Raw genomic sequence first — 17467 nt, 5'->3', positions numbered from 1 at the left:
TATATACTTCACGTCCGTAATCCCAGATGAATGTAACGGTGAATACCACACTTACCTACAGTATATCTGAATACAACTGGGTGAGCCTACCACTGTGTCTCGCATTATTTAGCTTTCTTATCAATGATTCTGTCACCGGAGAGTAATATAAATAGACTAACAAAGTTTTTAGTATCAGCTAGATTTGAACATACTATCTATCTTTCGGCGTAATGAGACAATAACCAAAAGGCCCCGCCGCGCGGTTCTCCGATGAAAAATATTGTCAAATTATTTCAAACGAATGGCATAGAAAAATAACCTTGAATTATCATCAGTTTTTATCCTTGTGCCATATTGTAACAACTTCAAGATTATTCAGTGGCTACTATTTTCACAGTATAAATAATCTAACCACGCAAATGTAACATCACTCTGGTGTACATACTAGTAATATATCGCGACTGTCGCCGCAACAATTTAGAGTGTAAAGATATTAAACTGCGTATTGTGTACATATATTTAGGGAAAAAGAAATAAAGGAAATAGCATTACCAAGAATATTTTTAGAACTTCGCGTGATACCACTGACTATATTGGTTCGTCTTCTTTCATGCCCTTGTAATTTTGTTTGCTACTATTTGAACTTCGGATATATCATATCCTATTCTTATATAACATGTTAATAATAAATTTTATGCTACTTCAGTAACTATTTGAAACAACTGCGTCAGTTATTGTCAGTCATTACATGACATACAAGCTAACGGGTCACTTGACTGTAAGAGGTAACCGTCGCTCTATACATAGACTTTGGAGATGTGTTGCTGAGGATTAAGATGTTATGACTCTTATCCTGCAATTTCCCTACTCATCAATCGAAACATATTACAAAAGAAAGTTGTTTCGCGGTTGAAATAATCAATGCAATAACGGCTTCGGTAGCCTAGCCGTTTAACACATCGCCTTACTTCCGATGGTCGCGGTTACGATAACCCGCACGATAAAAACTATTGTATTCGCATGTATCGTTAAATATTGATTAAAGTAACTTAGGAATATCATTAAAAAAATAATGGTTTTGCAACTTGTCAGTTATTTCAATTTAAATTATTTAATTCACAATAGTCAATTCGGTTTTTCCAAAGGTCGCAGGTCAACTACAGACGCAGGTGCAGAGTTGCTCAGACACGTATTTGCTGCATGGGAAAATAAAATGGAAGCGATAGGTGTTTTTTGTGACCTTTCTAAGGCTTTTGATTGCGTTGATCATAATACATTATTGAAAAAACTTGCTTTTTATGACGTCAAAGACAACGCTTTAAATTTAATAAAATTTTATTTATCTGATAGAATACAGAAAGTAAAGATTAGCAGTGCTACGTCTGAGGGGTCACTTGTGCAAATCGGTGTACCTCAAGGATCTATTCTCGGTCCATTTTTATTCTTAGTATACATAAATGATCTCCCATATGCCATGCAGGATAGATGCGGGATAGTGTTATGTATTTGCAGATGATACTTCATTGATTTTTAAAGTTAATAGAATGACTAATAATTATGACGATGTAAATAGTGCTTTGCGGCGTCTCTTGCACTGGTTTACAACTAAGAATCTTATGTTAAACGCTAAAAAAACAAAATATGTTAATTTTTCTCTGTCTAAAAGTTTTAATACTAATTGCAACATAAAATTAAATGACGAATCTCTCGAATTTATAGAATCTACTGTCTTTCTAGGAATCACATTAGATAATAAAACACAATGGGGTGCACAAATTCAAAGTCTTGCAGCGAAACTGAGTTCAGCAGCTTTTGCCGTGCATAAGGTTAGACAGTACACTGATACTGATACTGCTAGATTATTCTATTTTAGTTATTTTCATAGTTTACTCTCTTATGGAATATTGTTATCGGGAAAAGCGGCAGATATTAAAAATATATTCATATTACAAAAACGTGCCATTCGAGCGATCTACTGTATGAAGAGTCGTGACTCATTAAGAGAGAAATTCTCACCGTTGCTTCTCAATTTATATATTCAAATATCCTATATGTTCATAAAAATCTTGACTTATTTCCAAAAAACATCAATATTCGTAATATTAATACTAGATTTAAAGACAAACTTGCTGTCCCCAAGTATCGTTTAGAAAAAGTCAATAGGTATAAAAATTTACAATAAGATACCAAAGGATATATTGGAATTACCCTTAAATAAATTCAAAACATCTGTTAAATCATATTTACTGAGCAAGGCCTATTACTCAATAATACATATATTAGGCAATAGTTTTCATGTTCAGGAATTTCATTTAATGTTAGACATAGACACTTATATAAATACCTATGCATTGTAAATAAATTGGCTTTTAAAAAAAAGTAATTCAATTGAGTTTCTTGCCAGTTCTTCTCAATAGGATCTATATACCGAACTGGAGGGTAGGGAAAAAAAATTTAATGTAAAAACTTGAGGTTCATAAGCGGCTAAAATACCTACATGATTTTTGAATTTGAATTACAATCAACATCGCTATATGCCTTTCATTACGTCAAAAGGTAACAAACAATAGTCTCATAATATATTTATTATAATACAATTATTAAGAAGTTTGACTATGCTTCATGAAAGAAAAAACATTCATTTGTGAAACTATACCCATATAATAAGGACGTGTACTTAATTACAACTAAGGCATTGGAATTTGTACCATAAAGTATACAAACTTGAAAATTTACACAGAAATTCCTATGTACTATGGATATTTGTAGGGGTCTGGGAAATTCCCATGGGAAGGGAGAAAAACAGGTTTCGTGCTCTTTGCATTCAAGCTTTGTTTCGGTAAATACAAAGCCTCGTTTACTATCTAATATATAAGTATAAGTACTACTAGGCACAGTCAAATATTTAAGCATACCAGGAGATTCAAGTAATAAATAAGATCATGTCACACTGAGCCAAAGTAAGCAGAGTGTACTAAGTGTACTAAGCATTTGATATTCATATTTCATATCTACATATATATGCAGTGGACTCAAGTGTGAACTATCGTTGTTGATTCTTAGTTAATTCGGTATTACGGGCTTAGGGATAAAGTTTATTATTTATTGATCTCATCCTTTCGTTCTTTTCTGGTGTTTCGTCAGCCAATGCATAAAATACATTTTCTTTCTTCTTCGGGGTTCTTTTCTATGCTGGGCACTCTGGAAGGGTACAGAAATCATGCTGTTTTATAGATTTTATTTAAGACTTTGTATTAAATGTACTCTCCTATTTGTTTTGTCGATAAGAATACACAAACAAATATTATTGTACATGTCTCTGACAAATAAACTGATACACATAAAATATAAAATATAATTGGACTGAAGACTACTTTTTTAATGGTAGATGGTAAAATAGACAGAAAACACTGGAAAGAAGACTATAAATTATTTTTATCAGTTTATCTTGAATAAACAGCCTTTAGCCGAGTTAAGGTTTCTGGCGAAGCATGCAATGACTATAGTAATTAGTTCATTCGATGAAAATGATTTCTTTTTTATTTCATTTAATTGGAAAGTTTCACGTCGACACACACACGGTCAAGCTAATTATACTTCTAGGTCTAATAACGTAATGGGAAGCTAACGTGACTTTTATTCTACGATGTAATCAATTCCATTCCAGGATGGCACTCCTCGACCGTACGCAGTCCGCATACAAAATAAGAAAACATTGATTCCGTTTATTATTTGTGAGTTGTTCGATGAATAGGTGCTATATGAAAATAAACTTGATCAAACCTAGAATACACGAAATGTGAACGTTATAAACATGATAATCTTTTCATATTCCTTTATTCTAATATAACTCTGTCTTCAAATTTCTTTAACGCTCGTAGTCTTTTGATAAGTAAAATGTTAACGTCAACCATCCGTCACCATTCCATTATTACTCATTAAAAATTACGAGTACTAGATATAAATAGTTGGATGCCTAAAGTTTGGTTGGTTAAAATTAGTTAAAACTTCATGTATGGTTGACAATTGTATAGTTATACCTAGCCTATTTGTATTTTACATTTGGCTTTATCCCCTTTAACCGCATATCAGTTTACGTACCCACTATTCTTAGCTATGATCAGACCGCAAAGGAAATACGGTTGCTGTCTATACTTAAAACAATTATATATATGTACAAATTAAATTAAATTTACATATCATTACATAGTATAAAGCAAAGTGGCTGTCGCTGTCTGTCCGTCCCTATGTATGCTTAAATCTTTGAAGAAACGCAACCGATTTTGAAGCTGTTTTTTTTAATGGATAGAGTGATTCAACAGGAAGGTTTATTTGTATAATACATGTACACTCGTGCAAAGCCGGGACGAGTAGCTAGTATTATATAAAAGAAAATAATGGAATGAGAAACTACATGCTCAATTAAATTTATATCGCGAATTGAAATTGATAATCACGAGCAAAATTAAATGTTTCGTATTTGTTAATTGCTCCCGATTACAGAGTGAATGGCATCAAATTTAATGACTGATGCCACGAAAATATTTATAATTCAACATAGTAACAATTTGCATTTGTGGAATTAAATCTAAAATTGAAATTGTCCAAACCACAAATTGGTTTTCACTTCGGACTGAAATGCGAGATTCACTTGTTACTAGCAACTTCGTTTTACAATATCTAAACATACTTTCTTCAGTTTTCCAACAGCGAGAGAGAATCTTGAATTTACATTTCACAGTATCTACCACTGCATAATTTAGTTAGATACTATTCTGCCTTGATTTCCGAATAGCTATTGCGCTGAGTATTTTTAGAAAAGACTGAGTTACATTTTCCTGGTTAATTATATGAGGTCAATCTTGAAAGGCAATATGAAGCCAAAAGCGAGTTTTCATAAAATATAATATATACTAATAGATACTAAATAATTTTCCTAATAATGCAAAGAAAAAAGAATAATGATATTTGCTCTTAGATATGTTAATTAAAGGGTTGTATAGTATCTGAAAGATTTAAAATAAAGTTAAATGTAATCAGTTACGGTATGGTATATAAGTATATAGATTCACATTGTGATCTTGTAGTCTTTTGTGCGGGTTATAAAATATATTTTATTATTTGTATTTTTGGGAAACAGAACAATTGCACAATAGTTTCATTATTAGTATTACTGTTTCTTGGCTCGGTAAACCATTTTATGATTAATAATGTAGGTAGGTAGTATCTTCATTTACAATGAAACAGTTTCCAGTATTACCTAATACAATTTTAGCACGCTATATCCAAGAAATTGAAACAGAAGTGTCCCCGAGAGCGGTTCAGGGCTGTTGTAGAGTTCGCTACCCCTGAATCTATTCTGGTAAACTGGCTTGCACTGTTGTACAATAAATTTGGGATTAATTTTGCAATCCTGTTTTAATAACAACATTGTCTTAGATATGGATATATTTTTAGGGTTGTGTTGTACGAGGAGTGTTCTCAAATTTAATTATTTTATATACTGTTTTAAATTTGACGCAGTCATTATTTACACATATAATTAGCACGACACATATAATTATAACAAAAATCACGAGATTTTACCATGTTTAATATTTATTGAGTTCCCTATATTGCGGCGCCATTAGTGTTTCAACCGCCATGATCACGGGTAAACTGATTATTTTATTACTGTAAATCTTGTTTGTACAAACATAAACATACCGCTACACCCGTTATCCAAAATGAGGTGATCAGAAGCATTGACAACTGTAAATATTATGGTCAATGCAACGCTCCACATTTCTCTTAAATAATAATACTACTGTATGAAAAAGGAGTGCATTTTATTTACATATAAGGGGATAACGCCACAGATGAATTAAAATATCTTTTTTACAAATCAAATGCGTGAATTTTCCTAATGTAATTTATTTATAATATAAGTAATATGTGATACAGAAGAAAGGAATAATGGTATTTATATAAAATAATGAATACGTGAGAACAGTATTTATTTTATATTCCATTCCCTCACTTACATTCAGCGCCAATTAGTACCTACCTACGTGCGTGGCACAAATTAATGGAATGTGTAGTGGGTGTCGAATTTCACGTAGGTAGGCACTAATAATAATAATAATATTGGATACCATCCCAAGATTAGGAATTACAAAAAATATATTATTTTGAAATTTTCTGTTATACTACGCCCACTACACTATAATACGTAAGATACTCGTCGTGGAAATACAATAATCTTTTTACTTATAGCACAGATAACATAATTATTTGTGTGGTTCAGCATAATTTTTAAAACTTCAGGGGGACATAGATACTTAAAAATTAGAAATGAAAGGCATCACTTAGATTATTAAAAAGAATGTAATACTAAAAAATTTGGGAGTTAAGCAATTTATTCGACTAAGTGTTTGTTGGTTAGATCGATCGCTAACTTGCTAATGAAATAATAACTCTATATTATTTTCAAATAATAATAAATAAATTATACATTGTTATTACAAGAAATACAGTAAAGTTAGAATATTGTATGGTCTTATAACATAGTTACCATAGTTTAAGATGACTTATACATTTATTTATAAAATATAAATTATCTTTTTTTAAAAGAGAATGTGATCAAGAAAAATGGCAAGGACGGTTGTTCCTTTTTGTAGAACAATGCCTTTTATGTACTTCTTTCAGTCTCGCACCTACACGCTATTCAATTCACTTTCAAAGGCCTGTCTATTGTTCAGTATCTAACAGTTGAAATTTTGCACTAAAATAAGGAGCATAGTAATTCGTGTTATGGGTGTAACAAAACTATTAAAAATGAAACATGAAATTGCAGAGATATAAGCACACAAATAGAGTAATATATGTTTGTCTCCAACATAAATACTGTATAAAACATAATTTTATTTGTGGAGATAAACACACATTGATGGTATTATCAGAAATTAATAAATTTCTCTCTATTCTTAAAACAAATGAATGCGTAGCGCATTCCTAATTCAAAATAAATGTATGGATAAGAAAATGCTACATGAAGAAAGCAAATTCATAAAATGTTGTATATCAAATTACTTTACAGAAATTTTCTAAGTGTTATTTTTAATAAAAGTAATAAAAATATGTCTAAGGCTATTTTATTATAGTTTCATATTATTAGGTTGGTTATATAATCTGGATTCATACTATGATGTCTGAGATTTATTATAGCAGGTTTAGTAAGTCGTGTACCAAGTGACCGTAATGCGCTACTGGATACAAGTTAATTTGTACCTTCTTTGATAAAATATTCATTTACGGTAAATATACATATATTAAATATACATATCTATGTATAGATACTTAATGCATGTATATTTAAAAAGGTAGGCTTGTGAGATAATACTAGGTTGATGATCTTATAAGATCCTGCTATGTATCAAAGAGCATAATATTTCGCTCTTAAATATTTTATTATGCCTTCTCTATTTAACTATGTAGGTAAGTAACTATGTGATGTGAGCCAGTAAGTTTTACCTACTTTAGAATATTATAAATATAGAATTAACGTAGTTCGTATTTATATGCATATAATTTCTCTAATTTCAATGAAATAAGACGTATGAAGGAAATTGATAATAGCTCAGCAATATAATATAGTAAACACGTTATGTATGTACGTCTACGAATTTAGTACCCACTACGAATACTGTTTTCTTTGTTCGTACTACTCTTATATATTATTAATTTATTTTCACCTTATTCTAAACTGGTGTTTAAATCAGCTTATTTTCTTATTATACTATACTGCATATATAATAACACTATGTATCATACAAGACAATTCCAAAACATATATTATTTCTGCACTAATTTAAGAATCATAACGCTATTACACTGTTTGCAATAGATACTCAAGAACCCTTTCTTAACTAATCACAGTATTGCAATTACGGTTTACTATACAATTAAATTATAAAAAATACTAATTATCTATACATAGAAATAGAAAATCATTTATTCAAATAAACTTACATTGAAGCACTTTTGAATAGTCATAACATTTTTTTTTTAATCTACCGCTCATTCGGAATGCTTTCTCATCACAAGAAGAACAAGCACATCTATACATACATATAAATAAAATTGGAGTGTCTGTTTGTAATATTGAAATAACAGTTTTTTACTACATGCATATGAATATAAATACGGTACATACATCAAAATAACATTTTTTACAATTTTTGTCCGTCTGTCTGTCGGTCTGTTTGTTCCGGCTAATCTCTAGAATGGCTGGACCAATTTTGACGGGACTTTTTTGGCGGTAGCTAATGTAATAAGGAGTAACTTATGCTATTTTTTATTTTAGAAAAATATTTGATTTTTAAAAAATAAACGGTCATTGTGTGCGGATGTTCTGGTCTCTGGATGATTCTGAAAGCAGATAAGTTTTCTTTATTTTAATAGTTTTGTTTGTGTAATGTTGTAGGGGTATCTATAGTTATAGTTATATGTTTACATATTTGAAAAGCAACCCTTATATTTTAAATATGATTTTCTTCGTTTAATTTAAACGAAGAAAATTGCCAACTCCTTTCAAATTGTACTGAAACGTAGAAAAATTAATTAAATAAAATGTAAACAGAAACAGTTAATGTTTCCTTCCAGGCTTACACCAGTTTTGCATTCATTTTCCTCTTGTTTGTAGTAATTTGAATGCATTTCGCGTTGTAGACCTACAGGGCATGATATCATAATCGCCTTTATCCCCCTTTACGTTGTTTGCTCATGAAGATAGTAAAACAAAGTGAACGACGCCGCAATTTGAATCTTAAACACGAACAGACTTTGCTACTATATAGTATATACCTTAACTTTTTTCCGTTTACATTTTCAAATAATAATTTTGCAATTATGTAATGTTATGTATGTACTATTATATGTGTATATATGTTTTAGGTACTTATAAAATTTTGATCACACGATTATGATCTAAAGACCATTTCCCATGAATAGTAATAGGTACTTAATTTTCTTTTACGATTTACCTTTGTATTGAAACATGAAAGATATAAGGTAATGTTTCATTTATATAAATATATATTTTATTTTCATTTAACTACTTCAAACTATAGATAAAAATTAAAACTGTTTAAGAGTTAAATTGTATATTTGTTTGCTCGCAAAATTATACACACCTACATATATATAAATGTGTATCATTTTCCATTTCGCTGAGGGTTATAAAGAAAAAGTGATCTTTGTTTTGAAAAATAGCAATTTTCTCATAAGCGCATTCTGAGATTTTGATTGAAATATATTTTTTCAACCGACTGTCTAACAAATTCTTATCCATTTTTCTAAGATAAATTTACGTTATCTATTTGCCTAGCAAATGGCTTATAACGGTTATTGTTGATAATACATTTATGCTATGAAATCCATAGGTATAAATTTTATTAGAAGTGGTAATAATGGTTTTGCGGATAATATACGAGTATATTTATTGTTTTTATATGTATTTATTTAATTTATATTTATTTGTTTGAATATTTATTTTCTATAAAGTAAAAGTAAAAAGTTTATATTAGTTTCGTACAAACATATACACAAAAAAGACATTTCATTTTAAAATGTAGTACCGAGCCTGGTAGACAAGAGTATCCGGCATATGAGAACATTTATAAAAAGGTGTATAGTCATAGTTGATCATTATCTTTTTAAAGTTAGCGATCGTCTAGGATATATCTCAACGATTGATTCACGAGATAAAGTTACCATGTTTGCAGTTAATCCTGGCCAATCGTAGCCGTTCCCGCCTATTTCTTGTAAGTCATCACCGCCGTTAGTTGTGTTTTCTCGTATTGCTGACTGAGCAGTGTACACTGTTCGCATTTTCCTTTTTAAATTTATTTTATTAAACTCATTCCTAATAGTCACTAGGTGGTACATTGGTGCTGCAGGAAAAATATTTATGGTGATAGCGTTCAAAATTTAAATCCATTTAAGCTATCTAGACTATAGAGACTGCACAAGTTAACTTGTAATAAATTAAGATCGACATAATATTATTAATCATTTCTTTATTCTGATTACAAAGCCGAAATTGCAGGAAATATCCCATCCGCCTCAAAGGCAAAATGAATAAATGCTATAATAAATACAATAAAAAAGCTCTTAATGTTAAAGATTTTCATCAAATTCCGTTGCGAAATTAAGTAATACCTAAGTGCAGAGACAGACTACAATATCGATTTTGTTTTATAATATTTATTATTATATTATAAAAGAAAAGAAAATATCATCGGATTACAGAAATGAGTGAGTACTTTACCGTTTTTGATGTCAAAAATATGCTGGTTTTTCCATTGAAACTTCTTTGATCATAATATAAGTTTATCAATAACTATTTCTCTGTGCATTTTAATTAATTATTATACAATCTCAATGTTAATTCTAAAGTATCATAAAATCGACAACTCGAGATTTCTTTACGTAAAATTGCCTTTGCATTCACCTGTAATATAGTGTACGTGAGTAAAATTTAATATTTTCTTGATGGAATTTATGTTATTATTAAATTTTGTAATATTTTTTTTATTTTTCTTTTATGTAACAATCTGTCACTCTCATGCTAGTTCCATTTTAATCACCTCTGTATTTTCCTCAGAAAACCTCGATACCTCACATTCATCAGGTACATCAGATACCTCCACTTCAATTAGGATTCAATAAAATTGCATAAACTATAATAAATTATTACATAGTATAAAACCTATAATATACTATACTATTATAATACATATATGTAACTTATGTGAATGTATTATACAATTCTTATTAAGTGTTATATTGCTTTTTTTTTGTATACTGTTTTTTTACCGCCAGTGCCAGAGCCAGTACTTTATAAGCATGATTAAATGAAAAGAATCGTGTTCTTTATTTTTCATTCTTAAAAATTTTGCGACACTGCTGATTAAATTATCCATTCCCTGAACTCTGTACAAATGTCACAATCCAACTTAAGTTTTTCAGAGGTTTAATTAAAAAGTTTTCTGAACATTAATTAAATACTTAGTAAGCAAACAGGGTTCTTGATGTGTAAGACAGTTAGAAGCGCTTTGTGAGTTTTGTGGGTGGCTAGCTTTGTGACTACATGTTCACATATACACTTGATCTCTGCTATTTACTTGTGTTCATTTCAACATACTCGAATAGAATGGCTTTTGATAAACAGAACTTATACATTACGTACCCACTCTCAGAATTAATCCCAATTCACGCATTTAGTTCAAAATTGCTGTTTACCTATTCACTAAAATAAACATAATACACAACACCTCATTATTAAGGATTTTCACTTACTTCAAATAACTAATCAATTTGGAAACTACGTGTTAATTTCATTAATATACAATTCAATTTAACATTCGGCTGGATTCAAACCCTTAAAATAATTATTCAGCGTTTTCTATCTTTTTTATGTTACTAGAAAGGAAATCTTACGACCCACCTGATGCAACATACCCTATTCTCGAAGCACCATGGATATCACGCGTTCATGTGACTCGTGCATTGTTATTTCAGATGATTACAATGTGATATAGGCGTACTTATAATTACCTAAGTTTAGAAGAAGTGTCTTGGTAGTCACGTTTTCAAACGTTAGCCATAAACTCCTAAATAATTCTTGGTACTAACTGAAAAATTGTGACGGATTAATCAATTAGTAAATCAGTTCGTTTGGCTATTTATTACGCAAAATTTTGTGAATGTAACCAAAATGTTGATGTTATTAATATATTACTCCTATACCTAATGTCACGACTACTTCCGCCTAAATTATATAATATTTAAGGAACAAAAAATCCTTACAAACAATATTCCTTCCATGACGTCATGACTAGCCAAAGATAAAGATATGTGTATTGCTGGTAGATTTTAGTTTAATTAGTTCAATGGCTATTAAGCATTTACAATGATTACTATTTAATTTATCATCATCATTTCAGCCCCTTACGTACAATCCTTAATTACCATACATACATACATCTATCATATTACAATGCCTAAATAATTGCCTATGGACATAAAAGCAGTACATTACTTTGAATAAATTATAGTGTGGAACAAACTCGAAGCGAATGTCCTTCTTTCAGTTAATTAAGCTAAGTAATTGAAAAGGCTGTGTTGCTGTGTGATTTATGTTTGTAATCTTCATAGCCGTTCATTATACGAGTACACAAGTACGAATAATGTTCGGGCGCAGCTTTTGAGTTTTGTTTACATGAATACATTTATCACTTAAATCCTACTAATACTATAAATGCGTGTGAGTCTGAGAGAAAAGGATGTGTTTAAAATGGTGTCTTCATTTGAAACAATGAAATGTATAATCACTATAAAAATACAATGTCTTTATAAAGATACATAATCTTTAAAACCGTGATTCCAACAATTATATGCAATTCAATATTATAATATATTTAACTAATAAATATAACAATGCATATTTGCTCTTAAGTTCTCTTCAACAATTTTATTACTTTTTTATATTTAGTCATGTTATGTCAGTATTTAGGCATCAAAGTTATTTCGCTTTTTTAATATCGACTAAAGGCAACGGTACGACATCATAGAGACAGATGACATCGTAGAGTTATATTCACATTATTAAAATAAACAAAGTGATACAAATTATAGTATTGAAATAATATTAAAAGTGGTATTTTTACCAGAATTTTTAAAATAGTTTGGTATACTAGATTATCATTTGGGACATTTTTTACACAATTGACGTATGCTGAGGAATATTTTAGAAACTTAGGTACCGTGTGTCGGAGGAATAGTATTTTAATTACTTCCTACTCCATCGATAATCGAAACCAGCTAACCAAATATAAGATAAGTAAAATTAAAATTCTTATCAGTCACTGCAAGAGAAGTTCTGAATTATTAGGCATAGAAATGAACCTTAATTTTATTTAATTTTCTGCTTTCACTCTAGTCAATTTTTTACCCCTGATACAAGAGAGATGTTATAAGTTTAACGTGTCTGTGAAATCTGTGTGCCTATGTGTCATTCTATCATCATGGCATAGTAACTTCGAAACGAATAAACCGATTACATATTGTATGAGTTACGTATTGTATTATTTTTTCTTATTTTTTTTTATTATTGATGAATAAACAACAAATATGTTGTTATTCCAGTCATCATATTTAATAAATAGATAAAGACACAACATGAAAATACTACATATAATACAGATTATATATGTTGTACTTATATGAAAATAGTTTAGATATACTATTATGTTACACTAAGATTACTAGGGATTGAGTGTGTCTATATTGTAAATGGTTCGACTGTATGGATGAAGTTGGCGGATAAAGGATAGTAACCAGAATAAAATTATCGTTACAGTTTGTAATATCTTTAAAGCAGGCACCTACTTAGCATAAAGTTTTTGTTTGTTGTTTGCTAACTCAAACTTTCTTGGAGAGTATTTCTACATAAATTTAGAGAAACAACGTCGAAAAGTAGGTAGTTACATGTGAATTATAATCTAAATATTTTTAAGATACATAGTGGACATTCCATTACTAATGGTCGTTACATACATTTTGTAAAATACATTTCATTATTACAATTGAATGTTGGGATAATTTACTAGGCATAGCAATGCCTGTGTGGGATATAGCAAAATTTAAATCTTAATTTACTTTTATTTGGAACTAAACCCTTATTTTGTTTGTAAGTACTCTTTGGATAATTAATGTATATTTTGTTATTTTAAATAGCATATATGCTAATGGAAATGGAAGAGCCAGATATGAGGTTGAACTGATATAAGGTTTCTCTATACCTGAGTGGGAGTCTTATTTCGATTGAAAACTATAATATATTACAATAAAATTGGCTTTGTAAATTTACGTATGTATGATTGCAGTACGTATAATACGTTTAAGTCTTCTAATTATATATTCTAATTGAAGAAAATATAACTAGAAAAATTAAACTTTTGTCACAATATTATTTATACCATAATTCACCTAGTAGTATCTCTGGTAGAGAAAAATAAACTGCGCTGACCTCAAATAATGGGATAAAGGTATGGAAATTATGATTTATTTATATTAGGTACACCAACAGTTAGGTACCTACGGATTATTTAAAACCGTACGTACGCATTTTTTATAACCTGTTAATTTACATATTAATATAGCTGCAACATAAATGAAAAAGTTTGTAAAAATACTTATATAGAATGTGTCTGAAGAAAAATGAATATTGTTTTACACATCCGAATTAATAAATATGATATAATTTATCCTTACATACAATCAGACAGATCACAGACAGCCTGATAAAGGTTAAAATAAATGTAACTTTTATGGCATTTTCCTTTAATTTCACATATGTAATTACCTAGTCTAACGTAACCCTATAATTAGCTAAAACAAATTCAGATGCTATATACGCAGTTTGTGCTGTTACTCATTCTGAATCCACGTGCACAGGTATACAAACGAAAATAAACATATCGTGTTTCATTTCAATTACCCAGAATTTATATAGGCATAGCCTTTGTGGCTCACTTGCTAAACTTGGACCCATTCAAGTTCATTGATTACCTTGTTAAAAAAAAGTTCTTTATTTAGCTCCACTAACCAGACCAAAAGGTTGACGACTGATTGAAATAATTTCATACAGTTTGCAATGTGTCATTTCATTTTTTTTTATTGTGAACTAGATATACTTATTAATATATTTAATATGAATCATTAAACCATAACTAATAATTTACAGAAGATAAAAATTGTAACGTATGTTCAGATTATAAAACTTGATAATAAAATCCTGAAAAAATGAAACTATGAAGAAAGAAAACAAAATTGACCACATATATATTTAAAGAAATTTATGTTCATAGTGATATAAGCTATAGTATTTGGCAAGCTCCGACAGTTACCACTGTTGTACTAAGTGATCATAAAGGAAAAATTACTCACGTTACAACTACATCTAATAACTTTATATTGTTTTGTAAGGTACGTGTCACTACGAAAATATTCCGAAATAAAATATATATCGGGCAAAAACTACTAAACTATATTGTATAGCAGTCTACCGGGTCACCAAATTATGAGGTAAATACATTTTATTGCGGAAAAACTCATTCCCACGGGCAAACGCAAAAACTGCTTCGAGAAAAAATTTGGTAGAAAAGAAGATACTGTAGGTTGAAGTCTCGTGTTCGTTCTATAAAATCTATACAAAAATATACTCCTAAATATTTTTGAATAGATTTTCATATTACTTTTTTCTATAGCTAACTATATAGTTTGCTATAGAAAAAAGTAATATGACATCTGATATATACTAATTTAATAGTAAATTACTTATCTCTTGAAGGAAAAATAAAATTAAAAGCTATGTATCTGATATAATAAAGAATGAAATCACTGTTCTGATTTTTTAATAAGTTTATATAGTTTTATATATTTTTTATTTTATTGACACTATTAATTTTTTTAAGTGCAACAGTTTGAGCAGGGTGCATTAGTTAAAGTTAAAGTCACCAATGACTGAATAGATTTTTTCACAAGTGGCATTTGACATTTCTTTGGGTTAGTTAATAAATATAAATAATACACAATCCAGATTTGCAGTTTATAACTGATGAGGGCTCGTGAACTAATCGAGGTCGCAGTTTAGGCGTTCTACTTAATTATAGATATATAAAAATCCAGATTTTTAATCTTTAAAAATTTATAGATGTATGAATTACGGTAATATTTAATAGAAGATTGCACCTGTTTGCACTAATGTCTTTGCTGGCGGTGCAGCGGTGCACCAGTGAAGAATGATAGCTCATTGTGGCAAATTCACCAAGAATAAAGTAAGGTTAAAGGTTTTAATAATAATAACCGAGGAAAATATACAGCGCCTTGTAGTTGCAAAAAAAGGACAAAGCTTGATTTATGCTTTACAACTGATAAAAATACTAATATTTATTGTAAATACATAATTAATCTACATAACAAACACCCAAACTAAAATTAAGGTTATGAGAGCTTACTTTCCTACTTTTAATGTATAAACACAGTGTAACTAAGCAATAACTTGTACGTATAAAGTATAAAAATAAATTTCTAATTCAACTGTAAACTTTTTATGTTTATAAAGCCAAGACATTAATGTAAATAAATTGACTTAGAAATTATTATAACGCCATTAAGTTCATCGCGCCATTCAGCCTTGGCCAAGCTACGTGCAATGAATCACTTTTCTATAGGTCTCTCGAGGAAACTGTTTTATGAAAATTATGTTATTTATATTAATTTTTTGGATTAATTTATTAATTAGTTACGGATTAATAATTTACTAAACTTGTTACTTGATTGGATTAAACTTTTAAACCAATTGAATTCACTATGTCCTATACACTAGTCTAATAGAGATGCGTTATAAAATAAACCTACCACTTAATTTTTAGATTTCTAGATATGTATTAGGTTTGTATAAGTACTGATAGTAGGTAAGGTTTTATGCTTTGTGTATTTTGATAACCTGTTTAGCACATTTCTGACGGTCGCGGGTATGATTTCTCGCACGGTAGAAACATTTGTATTCATGAGTTGTTTGTATTTGTCTGGGTGTATTCTATGTATATTATGTATGTATTTTAAAAAATCTAAGTATATCTATCAGTATAGTATTGTCTAGTACCCATAACACAAGCTCTGCTTAACTTGGATCTAGATGACGCTGTGTGGATTGTAATGATAAGGATATTATATGTATTATATATTAAGTATATGAGTAAAATTAATATACTTCATATAGAATCAGAATTTAATGTGCTTGCAGAAAATTAATATATGTAACGATAACTATTACTAAAATATAATAATTTTATAGAAAAGGTTACCTGCTATAGCTCTGCCCAGTAGCAGTGTACTGAACAATATGGACAGCACCCGACTCGTTCCTCTCGCCACCATCTTGCTGTGGATGCTGTATCTCGATGCTCGATATCAACTTCTATCAGGAAACATACTAGCCACTCACTTGTCTATTCTCAAATGCACATGTTTGACTCTTTACACTGTTTAGTAATTTTATATTTGATCATGTTTATGCATTAACATGACTAAAACATGTCCTTCTCACATTAAAAATAATTCGTTAAGACATATTGATGAACATATGTATGTTGTACATTTGAACCTTGGAAAAAAAATGTATAATGTGATTTTATACAGCGGTAGCACAATTAAATGAAACCTACTACTGAAGTATCTAACACGGATAAGTATACGTAAGATTTTATCAGTTACACATAAGAATGAATTAAATGGGATAAATGAATTAGATTATTACTTTGACCTATAATTTTTGGCGTATTCAAGATTGTGAGATATGTCTATATAAATAAATATACGTAGTTCAGACTAAAACTCCTTACTATAGCTAACCCAGCAGACGTTGTTTTGCCCTATG

General features: G+C 29.6%; 1 protein-coding gene across 1 annotated transcript in view; it reads right to left on the bottom strand.

The window, feature by feature from the left end:
* The window catches only part of LOC131842098 (uncharacterized), a 91209-nt gene that overhangs the window by 62024 nt on the left and 11718 nt on the right, over positions 1-17467 (bottom strand). The window contains exon 2 of the mRNA XM_059190601.1: positions 16896-17194. Coding sequence (XP_059046584.1) covers positions 16896-16968 — 73 coding nt within the window. The 5' untranslated portion in view covers positions 16969-17194. The remainder of the gene's footprint in view (positions 1-16895; positions 17195-17467) is intronic.

The sequence above is a fragment of the Achroia grisella genome, unplaced genomic scaffold (genome assembly GCF_030625045.1).
Source record: "Achroia grisella isolate CSIRO2021 unplaced genomic scaffold, CSIRO_AGI_Agris_v1 utg204, whole genome shotgun sequence".
Lineage (NCBI taxonomy): Eukaryota > Metazoa > Arthropoda > Insecta > Lepidoptera > Pyralidae > Achroia > Achroia grisella.
The sequence above is the reverse complement of the archived record's forward strand: the minus strand, read 5'-3'. Positions and strand labels throughout refer to the sequence as shown.